The 18,622-nt window shown below is 39.5% G+C and overlaps 1 protein-coding gene across 1 annotated transcript in view; it reads left to right on the top strand.

Moving 5' to 3' along the window:
- Positions 1-18,622, top strand: part of Spata17 (spermatogenesis associated 17) — a 174,574-nt gene that overhangs the window by 85,280 nt on the left and 70,672 nt on the right. Inside the window, 1 exon segment of the mRNA XM_052737958.1 lies at positions 3,368-3,491. Within this exon segment, the coding sequence (XP_052593918.1) occupies positions 3,368-3,491 (124 nt within the window).

Genomic DNA, 18,622 nt, shown 5'->3' with positions numbered 1-18,622 from the left:
GTATGCTTTGAAAAACAATGGAGGTACTATTTTATTCAGTTACTTTCTCAGAAAGAGAAATCCTATCAGCATTTAAATAAAATACTAGATTAAGCAAAATATGTAATATGAATTTAACATCATGATTAAAGGCATAGATTTGGGAGTCAGACCTGGATTCAAATTCCACTTCAATCTCTATGAATCTCATCTCCTAATCTGTAAAGCCAGGCTGATACAGCCTGTCCAATGGGGCTTTTTTTTCCTAATAGGACATGAAGTGTAATGAAAGAGATCATATATGTATCTTACTGAGGCACTTCCTAAAAGCAGAACCAAGACTGAAGTGCTCACACCGTTTAGATGGTTAAGATGAGTGCAGAAAGGCTGAGAAGAGGGAGTGTGCATGCCTCCAGTGGTGAGAGACTTCCATAGGCTGCTCTAGTGAATGAAGAAGGAATAGAAGCCGAGAAGGGGCCAGTGTGAGCAGGCGTCAATGCTCTTCATTGGTGCCAGCCAGTCTTAGGAAGCTCGGGGATTCAGATGGCCCTTACAGTACTCCACACTGAGGCAAAGGCTTCAAGCCTGTGTTTCCTCCCTTAGTCAGCAAATCAGTGAGGTTCAGTTATGACCAGTCAGCAGCCAGCACTCCTGGTAGCTGCAGGCTAGGGCACTTTGGGCCAGTGTGGGGCTTGTGATGTGGTGAGCACCCAGCTCTGGTCACTGTCTCCACACATAGCCCCATAGTGTTGCAACAGAGCTTAGCACATATGCTTGTCATCTGTAGCCACACAGCTTTCTTCCAGGTTTGCAAGGTGAACCCTCTCCTCAAGGTGAAATGGCTCTATGGGGTAGTATGAGGAGGATAGAGGAAAGAGAGCTTTATTTACATGTTTATTTTCTTTCTTCTTTCCCACTGGTGACAGTTTTACTCATGCCTCATGCCTCTTAGGAAGCCAGGTACTGTGTTCTTCATTGTGACATTTCACCCATACAGTGTGCACTCATCAGAAGGAATTTCATCAAAGGATTTAGACACAGCATGAAAATATCTGTAGTAAATAAAATGAGTAGCTTTGCACCTAGTGTACAAGCAATGCTGAAGAAAACTAATGCTTACATCGCAATACTCTGCATAGATTCAGCTTATCTGATCCTCACAGTAGTCTAATGAGAAAGATGGTAATATTAATGTATTTACACTTTCTAGATGAAGGTGTTGAAGTTCAGAGGTTAAACAGCGAGCAAACAGCACAGTGCAGTTTGTGTGACGAGGGTCATTACAGAGTACATCCTAACTACTCCACTATATTGCCTCCCAGTGGCTACTTTTATTTTTATTATCACTGTCATTCTAGAATATGTAAACATTTATCACTATAAATGCTATTGCTAAAATGTACTAAAAAATAAGTCTTTATAAGTATTTACAGTAGTTTTAATCTTTATGTATTATCACAGAATATTTTATAGATAATGAAAATGGTGCAGAAAATCCAAGTATTTTCTATAGTAGAAAAACAGGACCATAAGATAAAAGAAGACATGCGTGGCTAACTCAGTAGAAAATATAATCTCCGTCTCATGTCTGGACGGATGGCGACTGCAGCCTCATGTGCAGTTAGAAATCCTGCAAGTCCAGGTTCTCATTCATTCCTGCCATTAGATCAACTTTTATCTGTGCTTGTTTCTCCATGATATAAACTAGGATAATCAGTACCTTCACTTGTTATTCTAAATTATCTCAAAGGCTTATAAGAGGAATCACAGAGGAATTGCTTATTTTCACACAAACGTTTTTTACATAATAACAACAGTAAAGATGAAAATGTATAATGCACTTACTTTTTGTGTAACATGATTGTTATTTTTCCTGGTAAAAATTCTCATTTGCTCATATGTAACTGTCTTGAAATGTGGACCTTAAGGACAAAGAAAGGTCACCAATTCCTCTAACTCCTGGTTCTTTGTCAAAAAGTGGACACAGTTAATGAGGTTTGTTTGGTACAGAACAAATTCGCAGACACAGACAGAGATGCTTTCAATGGAAACAAATTTGTTTGGCTTTACCAGGTTACTTAGCGATTAATAATAGCCTTGAGATGCAGCCAGAAAGGTCATTGTACCAGCTTGCCAACACAATCGAAATGTGCAGCTAGCCCAGGCTGGTGGGTGCACAAGCCCCCCAAATACCAGGCATAAAGGAAAACAGGCTATTTTCTGCCTCCTTTTTTCATATTAATAAGCAATTTTCAAGGGAAGGTGGCAAAATGGGGGCCATGCCACTCCAAGTAATTCATTTATTTTGCAATTTAATCTTATGTTGAAAAAAAATTGCTCTGCTGCAGTAGCCTAGCATGGTGATTTTTAAACGTCAGAGTGTTTCATAAGTAACCTTGTGTGAAGTATTAGTAGCCTGTAACAGAGAATTGCAACAAAAATTTTACCACACTCAGGGAGCAAAAAAGAATCCTTCATTTTTTTTTTTGGACTATCTTCTTCTAGTTTTCCCTGACATATTATGAAGCAAAGGCTATGATGATTTCTTTGAAATTTTACATATGGAAGTAGACAACAAGTTATGTATTTATTTTTAAAATAAAACAGCAGTATTAAAATGCTGTTCTGACATAAGTGATACATTTGTCCAATGAAAACAAAAGGTGTAGTCGTTCTTCCTTATTTGATAATATCATGTCCTATTTGGAAGCTATTTATCACACAGTATAATTTAAAGCTTATTTTTCATTTAAATTTCTTAGAAGTATACATAAATGAGGGATTTTTCATTATTTTATTGGAATTTTTCATGCCTTAGGAAGATTGTAACAATCTAATCCTTTATTTAAATTATTTATATAATTGAATAAAATGTCAATTCTTTAGATGCAGGGTAATATGTAAAATCTTACTGGTATTAATTGAACTGTTAACTGAAGTAAACATAGAATCAATTAAGCATGTGAAGAATCTGTTCTTTAAAAAATAAAGTGATTAGTATGCAAAATAAGGAAGTAGACATTTGTAAATACAAACTAAAATTGAAGACACATCTTTCTTGGGATATTTAGGTATCTCCAGGATAGCTAATCTTCAACAAAGGAAACTGGTAATGTAGAAAGACACTCACTTTGCATTGGATTTTGACATTTCTTTTGCTATTGTATTAATTATAACATGTGCCCTTTTGGTGTTGAAAACTCTATCATGAAAAAGTCACTTAAACACTGTCTAACAACGGCAAAGATTTCCACAGAATTCACAGGCAAGATAAATTGCACCCTTGATTTTGATGGATGTGGATGATCATTGCCCCTCAAAAATCTTGATTTTCATCAGTGAAAGAATTAGGGAATCATCAGAGTAACTGCTGACAATTCTGATGCAGGGAGGCTTTGGAGGAGTTCGCAGAGATGAAGGAGAGAGAAGAGAGGAAGGCTTGCCTGGAACGGGAAGAAAAGCATAGAGATCATCAAGCCCGCAAGATGCATTACCTTCTCAGCACAGAGCAGGTTAGTCTACCTGTGCCTGGCAGCTCCCATGAGCCACTTGGACTCCTAGCCTGACAGAGATAAACTAGCAGGCTGAATAGGACATGACTTGTTGAAAAGATACCACAAAGACACTACTTCGAGTTCAATTTCATGTCTCAGTGTAGGTGAGCTCAGGCACCATGATTGGTCTGTGACAGCGCTGCATAGAGGCAGTGGCTGAGCCATGGGCAGCAAGGTCCAAGTCAGCAGAGTGATCTGCCACAGTGATAACACAACATGAAGGGCATAACCTCGCCTTCAAAACTCATTCCAAGTGGCTTGTTGTGGTGTTGTGAATTGAGGAAGAACTAGCAAGTTATCAAGCTGAGCTGGCTTTCAGATTTTCTCTTTTAATTGAGTGAATGCTGAGATTAAGTTGGGTTCTTCCTCCTTTTCTAAGTTTAGATGGAGGTTGTCAGGTAAAGCTTTTCAACAAATTGCCTCAGCAACTACAACTTCATATGGAGAGATAAATGTAGAATTTAGTATACTTAGAAATTTATTCTTAAGATTTTGTTATGGTTGCTGAGAAAGAGTACATTGAATTTAGAATATTCTTTGCAGATGAATATGGCATTCAATGCATGGATTGGCTGGTGAGATAACTCAGTAAGTAAAAGTTCTTGTCACCAGCCTGATGGCCTGGATGCAAGCCCTAGGACCCTAATAGTAGAGAGAAGAGCTGGCACCTTTCTTTTATTTACTTTAATTATCAGTGATAATTAATTAGCAATATTTACAGTGGGGTCTCCATGTGAGTGTCCTCTTCACCTTCGCTTTACATGGTACCATTGATGTTAGGACATCTCAGGTGAAATTGTCTTGTTAAATCTCCTCCCTTGGAGAAGAATATAATAAAATGTCAGGGGGTTTATTGGCTCTGACAATTTGGTATATGTAGTTATGGTTATCATGATATTTAACTATAGGTAACTAAAGAGATGAAAGGATAGCCTTTGAAATTATAGGGAAATTCCCCTGCAGGGAGAACTGGTTGGTGATAAAGTAGAAGAGTGATACCATCTTATTGTCCAATCTGTTCATTTGTCCATGAGATCGGATGTGCTGCCAGATGATGCTAGGAAATGTGTGCCTTCCCCTACACTCTCACTCGATCTTTTCTGCTTCATTTTAATCAATATTTGTCATCATAATGTAAAAGAGATAGAATTTGAAGACTACAAAGATTTACTACACTATCACTCCTCCTCAGCCTGTTACTCTGAATCTCATGTCTCTGAATGCCTGCCCTCCATGGGTGCTGTGCTGCGAATTTAGTAGATATAAGTCTATCCTACAGATCCTTGGCCAGAAGGAGCACATAACCCCATCTCAGTCTCCTGTCACAGAACCTTTTAATAGGAGAAAATTGCTGTCTATAAGCAGGCTCACTACAATTATTTTCATTTATGATTTTCCTGATATAATATACTGTTTTGTTCTATTTAATAATGAATTTTAAATGCTTTCCCTAAATAAAAAGCAAAAGCAAGTACTTCTTTGTGAGTATTGTTACTCATTTGCCTTAATGACTTGGCTATTGGGTGGAAATTAAACTCTGAATCTAAAAATATTCTTCGTAGTTTGTGTTAACTCTCCTGGACTGCTTACTACAGGAAATTTCATTTTCAAGAGACTTGTGTTTTAATTGCTGATAGCAAGTGTACATACTTTTTGTAAGAAGTATAAACACATACAAACAGTTTTGTTGGACTGTGTAAAAAGAACCCCTGTAGCATTTTTAGAACAGAAGATAGTTTATTGGAAGTTCAAATAATTTAGTAATAATATTATTAATATGCATTGTACAATACTAATCTTAACATTAAATTCCCATAGTTCTAATATAGCTTAACCTAGTTAGTAGCTATAAAATATTAGTCAGGTAAGTAATGCTTTAAAAACACTGAAGAATTTTTCAAGCAAAACTGTTAATTCAGATATAGATAATGTTATTTAATGAATTAATAATTTCAGACTGATTATGCTGATATATTGATATTTACTGACACAATTTAAAATTTAAACTTAATTTTAAGCCTATTTTAGCATGAATGTGATGTACATTTTAAAATAGTTTTAGAAGCTATTCATAATTTTTATTGTTATCTCATCTTTATTCAAGCAAATATGTTTGTGCTAATAGGAGTTACATGAGTAAATAACTAATATTGCAATGAGTGAATTAATAGACCCCTCAGGGCTTTATTAATTAAAAAGTTCAAGTCATTGTAAAGCACCTTTTTATATGTTTATTTCAATCAGAAAGCTGAACATGGCAACTTATTTGCATAAATAATCAATCACCATTTACTAGTAGTAATAAGGTTAATTTGTTGCTGCAGACATAACAGGATTAGTCAATTATATTTCCTAGAAAATACTATTTGTTATGCACCCGCCACCTGTAAAGCAGGATTGTGTTTAATGTCCTTACTAAATGAACACATCAAAAAGTCTTTGTCCCTGTAAAAATTTTTTGAAAGGAAAGCTAATTTTAGTTGATTTGAATATAAAATGTAAGCAATGCCTCCATTTGTAAATTTATCTTTCTGCAAAGATTGATTATTTAATAAAGTGATTTATTTTGATTCAGTATCCAGTCAAACCAAATCTAACACATACAGGGCATATTTCCTTTGAAGAAAATCTCATTTACAGATTTGTTTTATTCCAAAGAAACTGACTTTCATTCCATTGCCCTTGTTCTTCGTAATAAATTATGCTGTCTGCTCCACCTACTGGTAGATGTATGCAAAGGCCTGTTGTTGTGTTCACTGAGGAAAACATTGCCTCCTGAGGATCAGCAGTCACAGGGATGTGTGTAAAACTCAAGATCCAAATTCCAAGAGCTAGTGCTTTGAAATGAACATTACTTTATAGAATTATCCATAGTAGTAATTAACTGACAAGTGGAAGTTGTTAATATGTTAATATGTTAATATCCTTTCATAGGAAAGGATGTATAAACACAATAGGATCAAAAATCAGTATAACTTCCTATTTCATTTTGTGGTCTTTGATCGGTAACACATCTTCAAATGGAAGTGTATTATAGAAAGAGTTTTCATATTATCTACATAATACTTTTTGATGTTTTTCCTTATACTAGCAATTTTCATATGGGTACAAAAGTAATTCTTACCAGTTTTGTGATTTTTCAAAAAGCCCTTTGCTGTGATCATTATTGACAAACTATAATTTGATATACTTGAATATTAGAAAAAATAAAATGTGTGCAGTCACCTTTTTTTATCAAACCCATACCAAATTGGAGTTATATAAAGAGGGAATATATCTTAATTAAAACTCACACTTGATCTAGTCATAATAAACTGGTAGTCTGTTAAATGGGAAGCATGTTTCCAAGACAAAGCTTATGGGGTGAAATTTTTAATTGGAAATATTTAATTTTTCTGAATTGTGTATTACCTCCCACCCTGTCTTCTGAGGACCAAGAGGTTCTCAGCTGGTGTACATTAAGGACTTAGTTCATGGCTTTCACCTCTGTCTCAAGATGGAGCCGTAGAGAGATGGCAGTCTCCCTGTATGCACATGCCATTGTTTGCATGTGTGGTGGTGTGGGTGCATCTGGGGCAGATGTCTCATGAATTTGGGAATACTGCATTTGAACAGGCTTCTCAGTAGACAGTGCCTCTAGGATGGAGCATCTGGCTGTCACAGGGACGCTCAGGAGCAGTGGTGGTCAAGGTCACCATTAGTGGCTGGAGCACACTTTTGTGCCTGTTGATCCCTTCCTAGAGGCCACTTCGTTCACATAGGGAACAGTTTGGCTCCTGTGGTCACTTGGTTGCCCCTTTTCTCTGTGTTGTATTTTCGTGTTGTGCCTTTTTGACTTCCTGCGTTTTCTCCTACCTTTCATGTCCTCAGTCTGTGTGTGCTTCAAGACAGCTTTCGTATGCCCATCCCCTGAGTTCAAAGCAACAACAGTGTTCTCTAAAATTATTATTTTCAGTTAACTCTTTTACTCTTTATCCCAATATACTTACCTCAGTCAGATTAATCTTTCAAAAATACCCTTATTTCATTTCCATTTGAAGTTTGGAAGCCTCCAAAGGCTCCATGTTTTCTATTTGATAAAATGCTTGTATAACCAAAGATTAACACAGCTCTCAGACCTTACCAGAGAAATTTCTTTATGCAGTTGATGACAGTTAATGCAGAATCTCACAACTAGTGAAAGTGTAGAGAATAAATGTCTGTGGTGTGCACAGACATAAATGAGACATCTGTATCACACTCCCTTCTCCCAGGGCTCAGGGAACATTGAGAACAGCCAGCTGAAGAACTGTAAGAGCCAGAGGTCAGAGAGGATTGGGGTGAAGCAGTGTCTTCCAGACATGACAGGACATGTCTTCCACTCATGACCTCATAGTACGGTGGTGGCCTACACCAGACCCGCACAAGGGCAAGCCATCAATGTTCTAGTGTGTAAGGAGAAGGGCTCACAGACCCCCACCCCTAACTGAGGAGCTATGGACAACAGATGGCTACTGGGGAAGGACAGTCAGTTTTAAGGGTATGGACCCTAGTTGGTCAACCATGGTCCAGTTGGTAGCCCCACAACCATGAGTATATGGCAGCACAGATTGAACCTGATGGGTTATTAAAAATAATTTAAAAGAAGACAGGAAGACACAAAGATGGGAAGGTTGTTGGGGTAAATCTGGGAGGATTTGTGGAGGAGTTGGGGTTGAATATGATCAAGATACATTGTATATGTATATTAAATTTTCAAAGAATTAATAAAAATATATTTAAAACAATCCTTCCTTTTCAGCGTAAACATTGACAACCCTCCGCTATCTGCCTCCGCCCTGTCTACTCAGTCCTTTCTTCCTTTGCTCCTCAGTGTGGTCATCCCATCACAGCCTGACATTCTATTCAAGAAAAGCTCACCAAAAGGATTTCCTTACACATGGATGAAGCTGATTACTTCTTACAGCTAGTTACATTCTGGACATTGAGTCCTGCTCTCATCATAAAAAGGCAACTTCCCACCAACACTAACCTTTCCCATTCCTTTACTGTGAAAGATGGTTGCCTCCCTCCTATTAAACTACTTTATCAATGAAACACATTAACTGGTCAGCTGTCCTTATTAGTGTAGATTGATGAAAACTGATAGATTGTTAATAGTTCATAAGAGGAAAGGGGGACAAATGTCTGCTCAGGAGTCAGAGAACAAGCTCAAGAGTATAAGGATGTGGGAGACACAGGCTTGGTGGGAAGGGATCTCAGTGCATTAAAGTGCTTAAGGAATCCATGGAATATATTCTATTCATCTGGGCAACAAAATAAGTATTTATGGCACTAAAATGAAAGTGAGTGAGATGCTCAGGAGAAAACTGTCCGTCATTTTGGAGGGCTCACCACTACTCAAGTTGAGTTATTTAGCTCCATTACACTGTGTACGTCTTATATTTGCTTTCTAAATCATATATTCCCAGCTACTGATTCTAAATACTTTCATGACCTATCATTTTGTTAAGGCAAATTTCTACAGGAGTTGAAGAGGGCTGGGAGTTAAGACAGATTGATAAAAGTATGGTCCAGGTAATGGCTTTGGGGGTTTGTGGGAAACAGTATCTCACTGTATACATAGCCTAGGGTGTTCCGTAACTCACTGTGTAGCCCAGACTGGTCTTGAAATCACAGAAATTCACTGGACTGTGGTGGCGCATGCCTTTAATCCCAGCACTTAGGAAGCAGAGGCAGGCGGATCTCTGTGAGTTCAAGGCCAGCCTGGGCTACAGAGTGAGTTCCAGGAAAGGCACACAGCTACACAGTGAAACCCTGTCTTGGAAAAAACAAAGACAAACCAAGAGCCAAAAGGAAAAAAAAAAAGAAATCACAGAAATTCTCCTGCCTTTGCCTCCTAAGGGCTGGAATTACAGAAATCAGCCACCATTCTGGACATGGGAGGTAGTGTTTTACATTTTATGTGAAGAAGCGCATACTGAATTTAGCTGAGAAGCAGGGTATCCTGTGGGATTGATTAGTAAGGCTGCCTTTCTAGCCCCTTCTTCCAAAAGATGGTTAAAAATTTAAAGATGCATCTGTTTGCTCATGGACAAACTCTAGCTTAAATAAAATCCATGTTGTTAGAGTTCTCAGTAGAACTCAGTCACTGGAAGCTGAGTCAGGGTTCCACCTATGATTCAATAAGTGAATGCTACATGCAAGGCACTCCATCCCCATTTCCAAGTATCGAGAGATCCTTCTTGGAAGATAAATGCTCCATCACCAAACTCTTTTCCTACAGAAGGGCATGACAGTGCTTATAGAAATGTATTCAATCAGCCCATGAACACTCATAGAAGAAAAACTAGAGCATTTATATAAAAGGATAACAAATTCCATGTGGAAACTCAAGCCATATTTATCTGTTTCTATGTATTTATCTTCACAGTGTCCTGTGAAGCAGAAATTACCTCAGAGGCATTAACCAAAATGTTGTCTGGTCATTTTTCCCCTCCGGATAGTTGGTAGATTTATTCTTTCAAGAGGATTGTGCGGGCCGGGCGGTGGTGGCGCACGCCTTTAGTCCCAGCACTCGGGAGGCAGAGCCAGGCGGATCTCTGTGAGTTCGAGGCCAGCCTGGACTACCGAGTGAGTTCCAGGAAAGGCGCAAAGCTACACAGAGAGACCCTGTCTCAAAAAACCAAAAAAAAAAAAAAAAAAAAAACCAAGAGGATTGTGCTGTAGATAAAGACCTGACCTCTGACCTCTGGACACGTAGTTCAAGAAGGCCTTGGAGCCTGGCCATTCACGCTGCCTCCCACTGAGCAGTGCAAACCAGAATGTCACCCTGTCATCATCTCTAACCTTCGTCAGTCTCTCTTCGGAAAGACCAAAGGCTGAAGTGGCCCGAGAATTAACTCAGTGTCAGCTTTTATAGTTTACCTCCTCCCCCTCCATGTTATATGTACTTTTTATTATATTGTAATACATGAACACGGACAATTATTATCCTCATTTCTCATTAAGGAGAAAGAATTAAGTGGGGGAAAAAAGTTGTCACCAAATTAGTCACTTCTCTGCTCTGTTCCCCTTGTCTTGATTGCCACATACATCTAAAAAATTCAGGCAAAAATGGGGACAGAAGCAAAATGAAAATCAGAGGCCACTGAAGAGAAACAGAAACTTAGAAAATTGCTTTAGGCTCACCCCGCCCCACACACACACACACACACACACACACACACACACCACATGTAGTTTCTTTTTCAACATGAAACACTATAAAAATATTTTAAGTGAATTTATAATAAAATAAAATAAAACTTTCCTTTTTAAAAATGGAATCCTGCTATGGGCCTGAAATTTACGTGATTTTGGAACCCACTTTTTAAACATATTTGTTTTATTGACTTTTTTTAATTATGTGTCTGTGGAAGGGTGGTATGTACTTGGGAGTGATGGTGCCCTTGCAGGTCAAAGACTAGGACCCCTGGAGCTCCAGTTTTTGGTAGTATAGCTCTAAGTGCAACCAAATGAATAAATTTTTTCTTGGGATGTAGATCAGTGGGAGAGCCCTGGCTTCGCATCCTTTAGGCACTGGTTTCAATTTCCAGTAATGAAAAGGAGAAAAGAGGAGGCAAGGAGGAGGAAGAGGAAGCAAAGGAAAGGAAAGGAAGAGGAAGAGAAGGAAGAAGGGAGGTGGAAGAGATGGAGGAAGGAGGAGAGGGAAGAAATTAGTATAATGATGTACCATTTCAAATTTATATAAAATATTAAAAGTCCAACAGCGTTCAGCTGCTCACAGTCCCAAATATAACTACTTTGATTAACTGCTTGACCGAGCTCTGTAATATTTGTTCTCTATGTTGTGACAATAATTTTGTTACACTTTTAGAAGTGACAAGAGAATTATTCATTCTCTCCTCTACCAATATTAATCTAAGTTTTGATTCCTATGGAAAGGTTGCATGATGTATTATATCTATTATACCTTGGACTCCTTTTTTCCTTTTTTTTTTTTTTTTTTTTTTTTTTGGTTTTTCGAGACAGGGTTTCTCTGTGTAGCTTTGGAGCCTGTCCTGGAACTCACTCTGTAGTCCAGGCTGGCCTCGAACTCACAGAGATCCACCTGCCTCTGCCTCCCGAGTGCTGGGATTAAAGGCATGCGCCACCACTGCCTGGCTCCTTTTCTTTCTTCTTTTTCTTCTTCTTCTTTTTTTTTTTTTTTTTTTTTTTTTTTTTTTTTTTTTTGAGAAAGAGTCTCGAGATCTCATTATGCAGACCTAGCTGGCATGAAACTCACTACTGGACTAGGCTGGCCTCGAACTCACAGAGATCTGCCTGCCTCTGCCTCCTGAGTGCTGGGATTAAAGGTGTATGCTACCACACCACACCTTTTTGAGGAGAGAGCTCTCAGTTTTAGATAGGAAATAATAAGAATTAAATTTTGTTCTTACAATTTCTATGGCTATTGGAGTAATTTTTCAGAGTAGCCTCAGGCCATGCAGGCTGCAGTGCATGCCTCTCTAATATGCACACACCCAGGGCCATATTTCAGTGCAGCCTGTGGGGCATCTTCCCTCCTGGCTGAGTCTGTACAGTGAGTGGTATGCTGTAACTGGGAGCTGCTGCTATGTGGAGATTCAAGAACATTTGCAAAAAACAAAACTAATGTAAACATCACTAACTAAACCCAAATTAAACATATACCCAATTTATCAGGGTTTTTTTTAGCTTAATCCCAAACATACTGAACTGACCACCCCTCTCATGCCTCAGCATATAGAGCCAAAGCTATTAAGTACTTTTGCTATTTTTCTTTTAAATGTATTCACATTTGTCCTTCATTTGCCATTAAAGCATGTACACATGTATGTGTATATCAAAAAACTCTGAGTCATTAAAATAATATGTTTTACACTTGATCTTAGCTAAAAGGTCAAGAAACAGTATATATTTGTTACACACACACACACACACACGCATACATACATATACATACATACATATCTTTCAGTGCTAGAGACTGAACCTAGGGATTCCTCCATACTAAGCACATGCTCTAACTGACAATGTCCTTAACCTCTGTAGGTCTTACATCATTGAAATGACTCAGTTATTCTATCTGGGTTTATATTTATATAACTATACTAAAATCATTAGCCCTGTCAACTACTGCATGAACATTGAAATTGAGTTTCCCTAATCACTAAGACACACTTCCCTCCTTGTTTTACTCTTGAATGTAACACTTCCCTATTGGGGTTACACCAACTCCTTACAGTGTAGGTGAACCCATACAGGGTTCCTTGTGCAGCCCTGACTGGCCTTGAACTTGCATTGATCCTAAAATGTCACTATCTCCTGGTACTGATATTTCATGTAGGCATTAACATTTTATATTGTAGATCCCAACTCTGACTTATAATGCTTTTAGATTCAAAACAAATAGTTTAGATTTTATTCCTAATCACTTGGTTTTTCATCTTTGAATTAAACATAAAAAAACATTTGAAGTCTATAATAGCTTTGAAAGTGATACCTATATTTGCACAAATATATTCTTGTGAGTTCTTTAAAGGGCAAATCTTGTATATAAAGAACAGAGAGAGGGGCCACTAACACCATTAGAGATTCTAGACAGACCAAATCATGCCAGGTCATATACCGGGCAGATTGAATCTGAAATCCACACTCTGATCTAGCTCTTAATGGATTAGATGGGGCAGAAGAAGGACCCACCTCACGGGTTTGCTCCTGGGCAATGGAAACATACTCTGAACATTCCTGTTAGCTTGAAAGCAAGAACTAGACAGCACACTCAACACCATTGCCTTCTCCAGCATTATGGAAGTTAGTTATTAGTTCCTTCATACATGGTGCGGTGGGGGCAAGGGGAAAACATATTTGACATGTGGGGTCCTCTTGACAGGAAGGCAAGCATAGGTTTCTGGGCCCATAGGTACAGGTTTTAGGCAATGTATTTGTCTTCTTAAAAAGAGCCATTTAGAGAGAAGTAAATGTGTAATTGAATCTAATTATTTGTTACCTCTGCTGTCCAGGAAGCAGCTGTAATTATGAAACAAATGAAATTCATTCAATGTTACATGTAATTCCGATGAAAAAAAGTAAGAAAAATGTGTCTTTGGCATCTTACTCTCAAATTAGCTACTAACCATTCTTTTGATTAATAATATTCATGTTAGTGAAAAAAGGTGGGTGTGTTATGTTCCAATTGACAGAAATGGACTATTTATTGGTATATTTAGAACCATCTGCAATACCAATACATTTGATGACAGAAAGGAGGCAGGATCTTCCCCAAAGACCTGTGATGGACTAATTGGGGTAGAGACCTGGCTCAGAAGAGAAAGAAAGTTCTCAGAACCTAATCCTTAAACACCTTTCCCTGCTTGAGTTCAAAAGCAATCAGAGAAAGATGGAATGTGTCTGCTTTGTAAATCTGGACACTGTGTCAGTAATGACTTGGATTCTGTGTGATTCCATACTTCTCCTCTTAGTAAAGCAAGGAAAACAGCCCCATCGCTATGCATGAAAAGGAAGTTGTGAGAGGATATTTGCTTTCTATTGTCAGGCTGGCTTTCAAGAGGAGGGAGGCAGGAGCATACCTAGGCAGGAGGACCTTCTGCACACCGGACTGAAAACTTCTCTTCACTGACGCAGTGAAGGTCAGAGACAGAGAGCAGCAGGGAAAACAGGAGAATGGGGAATGTGTGCTTTCCACTCATTAGAATTACAGGGTGGACAGGAAAGTGAGGTTAGACTAACAGAAATGTTTCTATATTCCCAAAGTAGCCACATGGGGGAGAAAGCTTGAAAAGACAAGAGATGATTCTCAACATTCTGAAGATGATTTTTGGCAACAGCCTCAAGCCACAAGTGGCCAACTTGATGCCCCTGACTGTTTCCTCAGATCTCCCCCTTGCTGACTTCTTTAGTTGTTCTCTTGGTCTCAATGCCTTTCTCCCATTTCTATTACAAAATTCTACCTAGCTTCCGAACAAATTCGGGTATTTTTGCCACAGAGATTCAGTTCCCACGGCACGTTCTCCATCTTTGATAACAGGCACCAGAAGGTGTGTGCCATCAGCTATGGAGTGTCACCATACATCGTGGAAAGTCAAACCTCCCCTTCCTCCTAAGAACGGACTCAGGCCTGAGTCTGAGTCTCTGTGCGCACATAGATGCAGCAAGTTGGCAGGGGTTCTATAGTTATTGACTCTAATTGGCACTAGGTAATATTGTATTTAAATTTCTCCCTTCTAATCAACATTTCACAGGAAATGTTTTAATGTATAACATTAATGGAAATAGTAAATTCATTTCTGAAAATGCACATTTTTTACTTAGTAAAGGCAGTATTTTAAAAATATTTTCCTCTGATCATGTAAGATACTACACCTTTGAAGAAAATAAAAATTTCTCCAGAATAAAACAGGCACAACATTGTATCTAGGGGATGCTTCTAGATGGATTCTCCAGCGTTTCTAACTCTCCTTGCACCAAAGCTCTGATGGCCCTAGAGATCTTCTCAAGGCATGCTGAATCCTGATGGTGCTGGGGTCTTCTCCAGGCATGCCGAGTCCTGATGGCGCTGGGGTCTTCTCCAGGCATACGGAGTCCTGATGGCGCTGGGGTCTTCTCCAGGCATACGGAGTCCTGATGGTGCTGGGGTCTTCTCCAGGCATGCCGAGTCCTGATGGTGCTAGGGTCTTCTCCAGGCATACGGAGTCCTGATGGCGCTGGGGTCTTCTCCAGGCATGCCGAGTCCTGATGGCGCTGGGGTCTTCTCCAGGCATACGGAGTCATGATGGTGCTGGGGTCTTCTCCAGGCATGCCGAGTCCTGATGGTGCTAGGGTCTTCTCCAGGCATACGGAGTCCTGATGGCGCTGGGGTCTTCTCCAGGCATGCCAAGTCCTGATGGCGCTGGGGTCTTCTCCAGGCATACGGAGTCCTGATGGTGCTGGGGTCTTCTCCAGGCATGCCGAGTCCTGATGGCGCTGGGGTCTTCTCCAGGCATACGGAGTCCTGATGGTGCTGGGGTCTTCTCCAGGCATACGGAGTCCTGATGGCGCTGGGGTCTTCTCCTGATGTGCAGTTGAATGCAATTCTACTGCTCCCATCAGCAGCACCACCGAGCTTCTCGGGAATGGCCACCAAGTGAGCACATAAGCCACCTGCCAACAATAGTGGAAAATAGCTCCTAAATGCTGCTCTGCACAGTTTGAAATCCTAGAAGTCTTGCAAGCATCCCTTTCAGGTCATAATGGTGGCTTCTAAGGTCTGCAGTAACAGGGCTTCACTCTAATTTGATGAAAACCTTTAAAAATTCAACTTTTCTTCTTCCCTTTCTACAATTTCCCTTTGTTCCCTTCTCTTTCTTTTCTTTCCTGTTCAGTTCTATTCTCTTTGTGTGGTAGTAGGGCTAAGGACAGAACATAGTATGTAGTACCTGGTGTGTGTGTGATCAGTAAGTGCTCCAGCTCAGGGCTACAGGGACAAGTAACTACAAAAGGAAGTATGTATGAAATACATTGGGTTCCTACGTTTTAAGTGAATATGCTTTAAAAAAAATAAGACAAGTGTAGCAAAGATTTCTGTTGTTTAACACAGCTATTAAGACTACCCGGGCCACAGAATTCTCTTAACTGAAATAAAACTGGTGTGTTTAGGTAGTCATGGTTAGCGTTTTAAGTCTTTTTATTTGCTTTATGTCATATTACATATACTTTAGTGAATGCCTCATGATGAGTACAGCCTGAGATGCAGGAGGGATACAAGTGCTGTATGAGAAATGGCCACACTACCTCTAGGTCCTCAGCAGGAGCCATCGTATGCCATCCTCCTAAACGCCCGGCTGTGGCAGTGCGGGAACACTCTGTCTCCTAACAGCAGGGCAATTACTTGCTGAGTGGGGTTTAGTAAATCCCTTAGCACACGTGCGCTGATAGCTATGATGAAGTGTGTTGCCCTTGTTCGTTCAGCAGTCCCGACCATGGCAAATATTTCACTCGGTTCTCAGGCCCCCTTTTCCTTCTGTCATTAGAGCTCTTTGCTACTGGGTTTTCTTACTGGTGTGTTTCAAGCTGTATCCACAGCATATTTTAGGTAGGCCTCCTTTGAGAAATGGGCACCACTTGCAGTGTTCACAGATTTTAAGTCAAGAGACCTGAAAATGCTTTTAGGTTTCGTCCTTTTTGTGATAATCTGTGATTCTGTTTGCTAAGTGACTGGAGTGACTTCTGTTTCCAGAAAGAAAAAGGTGAAGTCTCTGAACTACCCTGTTCACCTCTGTTCACTCCCAGGGTAAGCAGCTTCCAGGTCTGGGCAAATGACCATCTCTTAGATGGCGAAAGCTGACATTGAAACTGAAACGTCAGTAACTGGTGTGGGAATCCAGGGTATCCATATCCAGTTTCCTAGTCTCTTCAGTTCACAGAATTGTGTTCTGAGAGGAAACCTCAATAACAAAGAAACGAGAAAAAGTTAAACTGCAGCATCCCTCGGGCACACAGGAAACAAAGGTCCGTGTAGGGGAGCCGCATCACACACGTTCTGAGACAGCACAGCAGGTGCTCCATGTAAGCAAGCACATCCTCTACTTTCAAATCAGCTGCACCTTTAAATACCTCCTCATCTAGCACTTCAGCATAAGAGTAAAATCTGAGGAGAAAGGAGCCTGCTGATAGATTGTTAGAAATATGGGATAGTTCAAAATATTAATGTAAGGCTAAGGGTGACTGGGTAACAAATGGTACATTTGCTCATTGTTCAACCTGACATAATTAATATTCTAGGTCATACTTAAGTTCCCATGATGGACGGTCTGAAGGGGGGAATTCAGGACAAATATATATATCTTATTATATAACTCATTGCCCTCTTTTTTTTTTCTTGACCACTCAGAATCATAGCCTTTAAAAAAAAACCAGCTTTCACACCTCATTTGCTGTCTTCACCACTGGGCCACCAGTCAGCAGCCGAGCCTGTTGCAAGGAGGTCAGTGAGAAGCTATTAGCTGAGTCCCCTCCTGAGAGCTCCTAGGCCTTATTGAGTTGAATGTTAGCATGACAGTACTGCAAATAACTCAGGTGTAGGCCTTTTCTTTTTCTGTCTCTCTTTTCAAACAGTTAGCACAGATTTCCCCATAGTGTTGGTCACTCTAGGAAATTATTGCTGAAAATGAAGTCCCCAAAGCTAGCATGGCAGTGGCTCTTCTAGGATGTGAAAAATGGGGAAAGTAGAAAATATGCCCTAGTCTCTTAGGGGTTACTATGGCTTCTGTGACTCACAGCAAACCATTCTTCTTAACTAGCTTTCAGGTATGGAATGTGGCAGTTGAGACAATGAGACATTTTTAAGCATTACTTACTTAAAGAACTAATAATTAAATGGCAACTATAGCAGTAAATAGGTATTTGCCTGCTGTGAGAAGTCCAGGAGGGCCAAACTGCTTTTACTGAGGTAAGTTAGCTAATGTAGTAATTTCTAAAATACTGACACCTTGAAGATTTTAAATGATACATTTGAAATTCAATTAAAATATAGTTTCTATCTATATTTGATTTAAATTGCAAAGAGAATACACAGGAGGAGGTCTCTGTATAGTTGCAAAGTATAATTTAAGGAAGCTATCATGTCTGCCAGACTATTTGCATCTCCCATCCTGCCTATGTATACACGTGCGTGCAAATGCACGAGGAGATCAAGAGTCCTAACGGGGCAAAGTTAATACAGGTGCTAGCAGCTCCTCAGGCCGATGGAGATTTTTAAATGGTAAATGACAACCTTTAGCTAAATTGTAGGACTCTCACAACTTAATCTATAAGGCTGCGGAAACTTGGGCAGTAAAGTAAATTAACAGATTTCCAATTAGACTGCCACCAACCAAAATGGTATTTATTCTCTTGTATCTTTTTCAGAGAGCATATGATATAGTTATTTTATGTCAAAATCATCTGTTTAATCTAAAATTTGTTGTTCCTTCTCATACTCAGTACATCCTTGACCTAGAAAAGCATTCTAAAAACTATCTGGAGACTCACCCTCAGCTGAGTGGCCACTAAAGCTACTATAGACTTACATCCACATGTACATATGTTCC

This window comes from Peromyscus californicus, unplaced genomic scaffold, assembly GCF_007827085.1.
Source record: "Peromyscus californicus insignis strain IS unplaced genomic scaffold, ASM782708v3 Scaffold_14__1_contigs__length_90479793_seg_2, whole genome shotgun sequence".
Taxonomy (NCBI): Eukaryota; Metazoa; Chordata; class Mammalia; order Rodentia; family Cricetidae; genus Peromyscus; species Peromyscus californicus.
The sequence above is the reverse complement of the archived record's forward strand: the minus strand, read 5'-3'. Positions and strand labels throughout refer to the sequence as shown.